The sequence below is a fragment of the Pogona vitticeps genome, chromosome 6 (genome assembly GCF_051106095.1).
Source record: "Pogona vitticeps strain Pit_001003342236 chromosome 6, PviZW2.1, whole genome shotgun sequence".
NCBI classification, from domain to species: domain Eukaryota; kingdom Metazoa; phylum Chordata; class Lepidosauria; order Squamata; family Agamidae; genus Pogona; species Pogona vitticeps.
The window spans coordinates 61,485,705-61,497,973 of NC_135788.1; the positions used below are offsets into that span (position 1 = coordinate 61,485,705).

The window sequence follows — 12,269 nt, forward strand, 5'->3', positions numbered from 1 at the left end:
ATTTATTCTTGACAAATCCATGTTGGCTTCTAGTTATTATTGCCTTGTTTTCTAGGTGCTTGCACAATGACCATTTTATGATCTGTGCCAGAATTTTGCCTGGGGCTGATGTCAGGCTAACTGGCCTGTAGTTCCCAGGTTCCTCTTTTTTGCCCTTTTTGAAGATAGGGGCAACTTTAGCCCACCTCCAATCCTTTGGCACATCGCCCGTTTCCCATGATTTCTAGAAAATAATGGATAGCGGTTCTGAGAGTTCTTCAGCCAGTTCCTTCAGTACTCTCGGCCCTGGAAATTTGAACTCATTCAAGGTGGTAAGGTATTCCTTGACTATTTATTTATCAATCTCCAGCTGCAATCCTGGCCCTCCCACTTCCACTTCCCATTTGTTTGGAAGTTCATAATCTGTTTTATGGGAAAAGACTGAACTAAAATAGGAATTGAGTACCTTTGCCTTTTCTTTGTCCTTTGTTATAATTTTTCCATCTCCATTGCATAACTGTGGCACTATGTCTTTTGTTTGTCTTTTGCTACTCACATACCAGAAGAATGCTTTTTATTGCTTTTAGTGTCTCTAGCTAACCTCATCTCATTCTCAGCTTTTGCCCTCCTAATGCCATCCCTGCATTTCCTTGCTACTTGTCTGTACTCATCCTTGGTGGCATTACCTTCTTTCCACTTCCTGTACATGTCTTTTTTGGTTTTTAGCTGCTCCCTGAGCTTTTGGTGAAGCCACACTTGCCTTTTCTGCTGCCTCCCCCCTTTTATTCCTGTTGAAATTGTTTGTAGCTGTGCCTTTGGAATTTCTTTTTATAGAAGCTCCCACCCTTCTTGCACTCCTTTTCTTGTTAGAATCTCCTGCCATGGGACCTTACTTATCCTTGTTCTGAGATTATTAAAATTGGCTTTTTAAAAATCCAGCAGAAGAGTGCGACTACACTCTGCTTTCGATTCCTTTGAAATCAAGAATTCTAGAAGGACATGGTCACTCTCGCCTAGAGTTTCCCTTCCAATTCCAAAGCCCTCCTTATAAAGTTCTTCGTGCTGTGACCAAACACATTCTTCCCAGTCCTTGCTAGATGCAGCCGTCTATTGCTAGCAGTCCTTCTTCCAGGAAGCTTAGCTTGTAGTCCCAAAAACCAAATCCCTCTCGTTGTCACCACCTTCATAGCCCATGCTTCGCCATTCTGAGTCAGAAGTTCTTCCTAGACTGGAGGCTTTATATTCTTGTTATTTTTTGGAAGCCACCTAGAATAGTAGCTTGTTCACCAGGTTTAAACAAATAAAATAAATAAAATATGTAATTATCAACACATTCTTTTTAATGTGTGATGAGTTTCTTTGTGGAATCTTTAAACCCCTTTTAAAAATATCTCCTCCCCTGTGCCATATCAGAAACAGAAGTTGAAAGTCACAGTTTATAAAGTTTTCTTTTGATTTTTATATTATAAGTAAAAAAAATATGTAAACTCGAAACTGTACACAACAAAATAGCAGGGAACACCAAAAGTTTCATAAATCCCTTTAGTTTTAAAAATAACTTGCAATGCTAGAAGATTTTCTACAGTTCAATAAACACAAACATCCAGGGTGTTGTGTTTCTAGTTAGATACAACCAGCAAGTTGATCCATGAAGCTCCATGAACTGTTGATTAAGAATTAAATAGATTCCCTTTGAAATAGTTTGAAACAATGAGGAATTATTATGTTTTGAAAGAAGAAGAAATGCTGCTTCTTGCCACATGCTAGTTAAGGTATGGAGGATTGTATTTAGTTTTCTCCATGAAAACTCTGTTAGAGCAGCTTGAATGTTTCAGTGGCAGAAAAAGGGAGGAAAGAAAAGGCTTGGAAACATGAAATATCACACGCCTTATCTGTTTTGCAGCAGTCTACTTTTAGTGCAAAAAGGTTAACAAGGGTTGAAGCTGTTAAAATAGCCAACAACTCTGAAGCTTGCTTGGAGATTTTAGGTAGAGATAAGAAGAAGAACAAAGAGGAAGTGAAACCTTTTGTACCCTCATTGCCTGGACTTGTTATAAAACCAGTGCCCGTTAATGAGGAGCTTATTCAAGAAAACCCAAGAGCTGTTTCTAAGTTGAAGATGCCTAAGGAAATGCTGAATTGCTTTCTGAAATAAAGAAAATGATGGACCAGAATTTTCAGGAAATTAAAGCAGAGCTAAAAGAGTTACATGCAGAAGCTGCGAAACCTGTGATTGGCATTAAGGCAATATAAAACAATATGACAAGTTAAAGATGAAGTAAAAACACTAAATTTGGAAGTCAAACAGATTACTAGAAAGGTCAGAGCTAATACTAGGCAGATATAGATGCATGGAGGTAACCTTACTGAAATTGGCAAAGAACTGTTATATAGACAGCAGAGAAAAAATGTGAAGCTATGTGGATTTGCTAACGGACGTGGTGGCGCTGTGGGTTAAACCACAGAAGCCTCTGTGCTGCAGGGTCAGAAGACCGGCAGTTGTAAGATCAAATCCACACGACTGATTGAGCGCCTGTTGCTTGTCCCAGCTCCTCGCCAACCTAGCAGTTCAAAAGCATGTAAATGCAAGTAGATAAATAGGCACCACCTCGGTGGGAAGGTAACAGTGTCCTGTGTCTAGTCGTGCTGGCCACGTGACCACGGAAACTGCCTTTGGACAAATACTGGCTCTATGGCTTGGAAACAGGGATGAGCACCGCACCCTAGACTAAATGTCAAGGGGAACCTTTACCTATGTGGATTTGCAGAGGGCAGTGCTGAAGACAATGTGAAGTTTAGAGATGAAATTTTACAGTGGTCTAAGTGTATGCTGATCTCTGCTATCAAACAGTGGTCTGGAGAAGGAACACGAAGCTGATAGCTGCCATTTTGGTGAAACACAGTATAAAGTATTTCTGTGGATGCCGGTTTGTTTGTTTGTTTGTTCGTTTGCTACCTGTCTCCAAAAGGATCCAAGCTGGCTTACAGTATTAAAAGTTAAAAGTTAAAATAATGTTATTACAATGAAAAAGAATTAAACAGGTATCATACAAAAACTTGTTAAATAAGAGCAATATTTAAAGCACAAGTAAAACAACAGAATATAGTAATCCCTTTTTAAAAATCCCCTTCATCAACCAGTCATTTAATGGAAAGCCTGTCTGAAGTGAAAGGTTTTAATCTCCTTGTGTAAAGACAGCAAAGATGGGACTAACGTGGCCTCCCATGGAAGGGAGTTCCAGAGTCTGAGAGCAGCAACAGAGAAGGCCTTCTCCCATGTCCCCACCAAAGATGACTGTGACGGTGGAAGGATGGAGAGAAAGGCTTCTCCTGATTATCTGAATACGTGGGTAGTGAGATACAGTCTTTTAGATAGCTTGAACCCAAGCTATTTACGGCTTTATTCGTTAAAACAAGCACTTTGAATTGTGCCTGGAGATGGATTGGTAGCCAGTGGAGCTACTGTATTGCTTGGAAAAAGATATGAACTATTAGAACATTGAGATCTGTGTCAATAAGGATAAATAACTTTTACAATTTGCTTATTTAAAATATTTCTGTCCTGTCTTTCTCCCTCCAGTGAAACTTATATAGATGATAATTGTACTAAGATGTGTCTGAAAGGGTGCCAGAAAATAGGCACTTATTTTCATATATGTTTGAAATGTGATTTTATATATATATATATGTATATATATAATTTTGTCAACAAGTTTTTTGAAAAAATAATAAAATTTTATTTTTTAAAAAATATTTTTTCCTGCCTTTATCCTTTAAAAGACACCAAGGTGGCAATTTAAATTTAGCTGTATGTCATAAAATAGCACTTTTATCAATATTTGAAAAGGAGATAGAGAAGTGGATGATGAGAGAACTAGTTTCTAATCTGTGAACATTGGCAAGATTGATTATTGCTGGAAACTGGAAATCAACACACAATATACTTTTAGGTGATAGATGTAGAGAAATCTGGGATATCTCAATAATAAACTTACATTAAACTTAAAGATTAAGAAAGGGATAAGTAGGTATATGGGGGAAATTTATTTCTTTTTGTATTTATAAAGAAGAAGGGACAAAGTTTAACACGTGAGCCTGTGCAATTTTGGAAGGGGAAAGGAGCCCAGAAGGGGAAATGGTTTAAGCAGTTACAGTATTCCCTAATGATCCCAGTAGCGGGGTTTGCTGTATATGTAGCTTGGTGGGTTTTGTTTTTTGTTTTTTAAAGTTTTTGTTTGTTAGATGTTTTAATGTTTATCAGTTGTTGTAGTTAATAATTTTTTTAAAAGAGAGAAACACAAACTTCCGTTGGGAGTGTAGCACTAGAAATTCACTTCTTTGGAACCAAATCAACAATTATCATCCTGCAACAAGAACAACTTTTTATCATTCTCTTAATGTCCAGTTCGTAATGTTGGCACTAACAACAACAAATATTTTTCTTGCTTTCCCTCCTGCTATCTCTTTCTAAAGCTGTATGCCTAGTCTTAAAAAACAATCAAAACAGAATACGTGGAAGCAAATGTTTCTAAAAGATTCTATCAGCATATGTTATATTTTTGAAGTAAACATCCTCCAGGTAATATTTTGACCTGCATACCAAATATCTTATTACACAGACATAACTTAATTACTGATAAATTGCTTGAGATGTAATGACAGGACCATCTGCTCCCAATTTTTATATTTTAATAAATAAGGCAAGAATTTCTGAGACCTAAAAAAGTCAGAAATACACAAGCACTTATGTAGTTTAAATATGGCCAAAAATGAGACTTTTTAGCACCCAATTTTAGTATGTGCATATAGACACAGATAAAAATTAAAAGGTTTGTTCTTTGATTCCATTGCAGAAGTGCTAGTATTGAAGGATTCAAAAGAATATTTTGGTCATACTTGGATTAATTTTTCTCAACAGCAGAATTGCATTGGATGATAATGTGCCTCTTGATATTATCAAATTCAAAGCTCCTTCTGTCTCTCGATATGTTCTTGTACCTTGACAAACTCTGCTTGACATTACAAGAGGTTATAGGAACAAATTTGAAAAAAGCCAACTCATCTGGAAAAAATTCTGGCTTGAAGTCATCAAATTTTGCTTCAAGTCCATTTAGAATGTATTCGCGAAGGCTTTCACGGCCTGGATCTAATGGTTGTTGTGGGTTTTTTGGGCTCTTTGGCTGTGTTCTGAAGGTTGTTCTTCCTAACGTTTCACCAGTCTCTGTGGCCGGCATCTTCAGAGGACAGCAAATTTGTTGGAGCACAATTTGCTGTCCTCTGAAGATGCCGGCCACAGAGACTGGCGAAACGTTAGGAAGAACAACCTTCAGAACATGGCCAAAGAGCCCGAAAAACCCACAACATCAATTTAGAATGTTACTTCTTTTGCAAAGCATAGAATATCCCAGATTAGGTTGTAGCACTCTTTCCAGTTTATCACTAATCTTTCACAGTCTTGATGAAGGAAGAGTCACAATAGTCAGATTCTTTAACCATCCGCAGCCAGTAATCATAATTTGTAGAAAAATACATAGCCGCATCCATCCAAGTGCCCCAAATGTCATGACAGGTTGAGGAGGGAGAGCCAAAGTAGGAGCAATTGCTTTGAACTTTTGTACTTGAAATGAAGCTCTTATCTACATCAGGATAGTTACTTTGAATCTCTTCAGCCACTGTGTATAGACCATGTGCAAGGCATGTGATATGGATTATTTTTGAATAAAGAAGTTTAAGTCCCAGGGCACCCCCAGAAGACGGGAATGGTAAACAACAACTGAGTATTCTCCACCTGGAAAACCCTGAAAAGGGTCACTATAAGTTAGGATTGACTTGATGGCACATGATATTATATAGTATAGTGGCAGGACATAGATTTGTAAGCAGAAGATCTCAGTTTAAAAAATCAGCTTGATATAAAAGGTCCAGGAGAGCTATCCCTGTTCAGTGATGAGGATTCTTACATTTGAGGGACAGGTAGCTTTGACCAGGTGTAGGGCAGTTTCCAGTGAGTGATCCACCAAGCCAAACTGCATGGACTAACAATATAATGTGAGCTGCTGGATACTTGACAACACCCATTCCTTCTTTTGCTCTCCTGGAAGGAGCTTCATACCACTTCTTGTCATTATGTGATCATGGTTTTGTTTTTGTTTTGTTTTTGCCCAATACTGAATTTAAATAATAAACTGCCTTGGAACCCTCAGCCTCTTAACGTGTGGATGCATAGCTTGTTGATGCAACGAAACACTCTGTCAGCGTTATTGAGGTGACTGAGTGTCTTAGTGAGGTTTTGAAAGTTGCCCATTCCTGTGCTGTATCATAATTGGCTTCTATCTTTATTTCTAGTCCTCTGGACAAACCAAAGTGTCCTGCTCTCTACTTACTTACTTACTTACTTACTTACTTACTTACTTACTTACTTACTTACTTACTTACTTACTTACTTACTTACTTACTTACTTACTTACTTGTTGAATTTCTATCCCATCCATCTAGTGGCAGCTGACCAGCTTACGACAAAATTTGAACAAGATGAAAACAACAAAAGAAAGCCCCCATCCCTATAGCCCACCCATATAAACAGACAAATGTATACAGATCCCAAGATGACGATGAGAATAACATAAATCATACAATTAAAGAGTTAAATAATAATTAAATAAAAAGATTCTCAAAAGTCTGGCTGAAGAGCAATGTTTATTGCCCATTTAAACATTAGTAGGGTGGGAGTCTAGCCACCTCCATCAGTAATGTATTCCATAGAGAGGTGGCCATCACAGAGAATCCTTGTGGAACTCCACATGGTAGGACTCATTGAGACAAAACAGCATAAATTGAACCATCTGACATTGGTCCTTAAGAAAGAATTGAAGCCAACATAATGCTTTACCCCAGATCACCAAATTTGACAGCTAGTCCAGGAGGATGCTGTAGTCAATGGTACTAAAAGCCACTGAGAGATCCAGGAGAACCAACAGGGTCACACTCTCCCTGTCAGCCTCTCATAACAGGTAATCAGGCAGGATGACCAGAATTGTCCTTATCCCATGGCATGGTCTGAACTCCAATTGAAATGGATCAAAACTATGTCTTCCAAGAATGCTTGCAATTTGTCAGCCACGGTATACTGGCAACAGGGTGATAGTTATTTAAATTGTCTGTCAGCAAACTGGCCTTTTTAAGGAGGGCCAGATAATTGTCTCCTTCAGGCAGGAGGACATATATCTGCCCTACAGGGAGGAGTTTATGATCTAAGTGGCCCATTCAACCGTCACCTCCTTGGCTGTTTTAAAAAGCCAGGAAGAGCATGGGTCTGAGTGGGAGGTGGTGGCCTTATCTATCTATCTATCTATCTATCTATCTATCTATCTATCTATCTATCTATCTATCTATCTATCTATCTATCTATCTATCTATCTATCTATCTATCTATCTATCTATCTATCTATCTATCTATCTATCTATCTATCTGTTTATTTATTTATTTATTTTATTGGATTTCTACCCCACCCATCTAGACCAAAAGTCTACTCTGAGCGGCACCAAAGGTCTACTCTGGGTGGCTTAGAACCTGCAAGTGCCTTGTCTATGTCATTAGGCTTCACAGGCTGAAATCGACCACTATAACTGGCCAAGACAGGATGTTGGACATCTTGAAATGACTTATTACCTTACTAATGGAGTCAAGATGGCCTCAGTCTTAGCATGGAAATGGGCTGCAAACCATTCACATGTAGAAACAACTGGTTAAGGGCCCCAGAAGACATGCAGCTTCTGTGAGGTCTTGGAACACCCTATAAAGTTCTGCCTGATGGTTAGCTGCCTCACTAATGAGCCTGATGTTGTGTTATGAAGACCCCTGAATTTTGAATGTGATTTGTTCCTGTTCTTGACTTGCATTCCTTTTTCTGTCCCAATCAGAGAGCCACGGGAGTTTGAAGAAGATTCAATGTGCTTCCCATGCCATCCAGAATGCCTGGTGCAAAATTCAACTGAATTTGGTCCAACATGCAAAGGACCAGTAAGTGTACATGATTATGAAAACTTATTTACTTCAGTGCTTCAGTCTACAGATACCCCAGTCAAAAACTAATACAGTATGTGTTAAAATGCTCAGAGGGCAACAGAGCAAGTACTTGTCAAGAACGAATTGACATGGCTAGGGGCAAAATACTCCCAGCAAAGTCCAGAGTATCCTCTTTGTTCTATTTTGGGGGGGGGGGGGGTTCACACATCAGTTGCACTCTAGGCTTCTCTTTTAGTAGAATGAGGTGAGTATGTCCCTTGATAAGCTCACCTATCTTTATTTATAATAATAACACTTAGAGAGAAAGCTGTGGAACTCTTTTTATATGGAGAGATAATACCAAGGAACATCATACGCATAATAATAATAATAATAATAATAATAATAATAATAATAATAATAATAATAATAATAATAATAATAATAATAATAATAATAATAATAATAATAATAATAATAATAATAATAATAATAATAATAATAATAATAATAATAATAATAATATATTATTATTGCTTGGAGCGGCAAATTAATAACTGGCTTCTGAGTCCTAATAATAAAGAACCGGTTCCTAATTACTGCAGATACCATTGGGACGTAATCGACAAGGAGCACATTCTTTCTCAGTCAGCCATTCCTTTGCTTCTGAAAAATTCAGACATTCTTCATAATATAAGAGAATAAAATGAAAAGGATTAGATCAGTGTCAAAATATTTGAAGAGCTAGGTTCTTCTCTTACTAAACTAAATGTATTTGCTAGATCTAATAGGAATAGAGGCATTGAATTAATGAGATTCAGTAAATCTGGCAAAGGTCCATAGTAGGTGAGACTAGCAATTGGATTTAGGCAACTGTGTTTTAAATTATAACTAGCCCATAGTGTTTGGGAAACTGTGATATAGTCTATGTAGGAGATTAAAGTTTGGCTCAAGCTGGTGAGAAGGGAGGGAAATCACGAGATGTTTGAATTGCAATCTTAATTTGTCAGTTAGAAAGATTTTATATAGTTGAAAGTCCCGCCATTTCAGTTTTTTGTGGAAACTGCCCATGCTTCCACAAAATGCAGAATTAAAAATTCACAGGTATTCTCAATTCATCTTTAGTACAAAATATGGAGAAAATGTAAAACAAAATACAGGGGAAATACATAAAAAACATTGTAAATCTTAGGTGCTCTTCGTCAGTCAAAAGGCAGATCCGGGAATAGGTTAAATCTGTACTGGATAAGGTTAAACTCACTCTGGAGTAACAGGCTTGGAGTTTGGAAGTACTCCTTTAATCATCTCCAAGCTTGGAAGTCCAGATCTTGGCAGTGACCGGGAGTGCAACTACACAGTTAAACCTGGTGTGCCAGCTGGGCCTGTTCCTTGAAAAGTCCGATTTGGCTACAGTGCCACATACCTTAGTTAGATCCCATTTGGACCACTGCAACACACTGTGCATGGGACTGCCTTTGAATACAGTTTAGAAACTTCAGCTGGTGCAAAATGTTGCAGTTGAACTGTTCACTGGGACTGGTTACAGAGACATGTTCCTCTCCACAAACCATATTTTACTTCATTTTTACAGGGTCCAAACAACTGTACAAAATGTGCCCATGTAATGGATGGTCCTCATTGTGTTAAATCATGCCCTGCTGGTGTGTTGGGTGAAAATGATACCTTAGTGTGGAAATATCCAGATGAAAATTCAGTATGTCAGTTATGTCATCCAAACTGTGTCCGTGGGTGAGTAGAGATACTTCTAAAACATGTCAAATAGATGGGCTTAAAACATGTTACTTTGTACACTTCCCCTATGTAAACAAAAAGTAATAGAAATGTAAATAGTTCATGTACATCAAAACATATGTTGAAGGTATAAATGCATCTGGCACACTGTGTTTTGCTTTTTTTTCCCCCAAGAAAAGGCTTATTTTATACTGCTTGCATTTCAGCTTCCAATTTTTAAAAATAAGCATGAATAAAATTTGTAGATGTTCGTATATATTCTTGTGTGCACAAAAATTTGCATGTATTTTTGCATACCTTTGCTCCAGTTCTTGCCCTTTTTAATGCATTTTTCCCAGTTAATGCATTTCATTTGTTTTTTTCTTATGTATTCACAGTTGTGCTATTTATTTGGAGAAATGTGTAGCATAATTTAAATAAGTGTGAAAAAAAGAGGATAATTGTGCTCTGGTACACATATTGCTTTGGAAACTGTGAATAAGGGCCATTATTATTAGAATGTGAACCAAACAAATAATTACACCATCATTACATACAAAGTGAATAATGTTAATTATATTTAATCAGTAGCTTTTAGATAAACAAGATTTTAAAGAAAAGAAAAAGTATGTAGAAGATAGAAACTGAACGATAACCAGTAAATTTTCTTCATAAGGCAAAAAGCAGGGATTTTAACTGAGAAAATGATAGGATTTAAGAGATAAATGACTGTCACAGTATGGCTATTCTGTTTGGCGTTGAGACTGGTTTGACTATTTTCAAAGCCTACAGTACATCTTCTTTTCAGTTATTGGCACCATGTCCAGATGGAAGCTTAATTTTATGTAGGTTGGCCCAAAATGCAGCCCCAGTTTTAAGATCCTCATGAGTTTGAACTATACTGCTCCCTGCTGTATAGTTAATGTAATTTATGCAGGGGCTCTCTGTCACAGGATTGCCCAATTAAAATTTTAAACTAAACTCTTTTACAAAGGATATCCTTTGTGTTGAAGGAGAATTCTATACCAAAGCTGAAACTCAGAGACTCACAAGATTCTTTGTGCAAGCAAAGGGCAATACTGTACTAGTCTTAACAGATCCTAGCATACTTTTTCTAAAGTCTAGGACATGAGCTAAAGTGGTCATTTGAGAATATAAGAACATGGGGCAGGGCTTCATCGCAGTGGCATCAGTTTCATTTCAGGAGGGCTCCTGAAACTGACATGTGGGACGTGGTGGCGCTGCAGGACGTAGTGGCGCTGTGGGCTAAACCGCAGAAGCTTGTGCTGCAGGGTCAGAAGACCAGCAGTCGTAAGATCGAATCCACATGACGGAGTGAGCTCCCGTTGCTTTGCCCCAGCTCCTCGCCAACCCAGCAGTTCGAAAGCATGGAAATGCGAGTAGATAAACAGGTACCACCTCGGTGGGAAGGTAAAACGGCATTCCCTAATCATGCTGGCCACATGGCAATGGAAACTGTCTTCAGACAAGCACTGGCTCTACGGCTTGAAAACGGGATGAGCACTGCCTCCTAGAGTCGGACACAACTGGACTAAAAATGTCAAGGGGAACCTTTACCTGAAACTGACTGGGACCACTCGGTTTTTACCCCCCCCCCCAATTTGAGGATGAAATGACTTTTTCTAGGAAAAGTGAAAGCCTGAAGCAACAGAATCTTACTAAGAAGGGAGGAAGGCCGGGAGATGCCTGGATTTGCCTCTCTTTGAAGTCTTTTTTTAAAGCAAAAATTGAGTGGCACCATCTTAGCATAAAAACACAGAATGATTTTGAACTTGAAGTAAGTGGCTTGCTTTACATATCGAACTCTTAAGGACCTAAACAATGAAGAGAGTGGGTGCAATCTCTCAGAGAAAGTGACTAGATCTATATCTGCCCAGACTGGGGAGACCGGCGAGCATTCCACCCCTTCTGAGGATTGACTGGGAGAAACATAAAGAAGGAGAATAGGGGAGAGGAGGAAAACAACTTTGCTTCTATTGCAGCAATAAAACTCACTTCCACAGGACAATATAACCATAAACTACTGAGGGATTTAAATCTGTGAAGCAGCCAGAAAGAGGCTTGGGGAATGCCCTTCCCCTTTGTCAGCCAAGGTTGACTAAGAAGCCCAGGGAGAGAAAGACTGAATTATAAAAGTTTTCTGCCACAAGACATACATTTGTTTGTTTGTTTGTTTGTTTGTTTGTTTGTTTGTTTGTTTGTTTGGCTGTTGTTGTTGTTGTTGTTGTTGTTGTTGTTGTTGTTGTTGTTGTTGTTGTTGTGATATTTACCATGTAGCCCCTGCTTGTTTCACCAAACAAAGAGCTTATGCTATATCTGGTTAACATCCCTAGTCTTTTGGGTACGACACTGAGCCCAAAAATGACCTTTCTCTCCACACGCATAACATTGTTTACTAGCTCTGGATTTGAAATACAGGGCCTTGCCAACCTTTCCTTCAGAGCTATTATGTTTCAGGTGACTCAGCTCTGTAGATAAAGGCTTGCCTTTAAAATGACTTCCAATAGCTTGGGTACTTCTCAGGCAATCTCTA

The 12,269-nt window shown here is 38.3% G+C and overlaps 1 protein-coding gene across 3 annotated transcripts in view; it reads left to right on the plus strand.

Annotated features, from left to right (window-relative positions):
- The window catches only part of LOC110081594 (epidermal growth factor receptor), a 221,186-nt gene that overhangs the window by 168,384 nt on the left and 40,533 nt on the right, over positions 1–12,269 (plus strand). For all 3 annotated transcript variants that reach the window (XM_073002558.2, XM_073002557.2, XM_078377449.1), the window contains 2 exons: positions 7,900–7,999; positions 9,576–9,733. In XM_073002558.2, the coding sequence (XP_072858659.2) occupies positions 7,900–7,999; positions 9,576–9,733 (258 nt within the window). The remainder of the gene's footprint in view (positions 1–7,899; positions 8,000–9,575; positions 9,734–12,269) is intronic.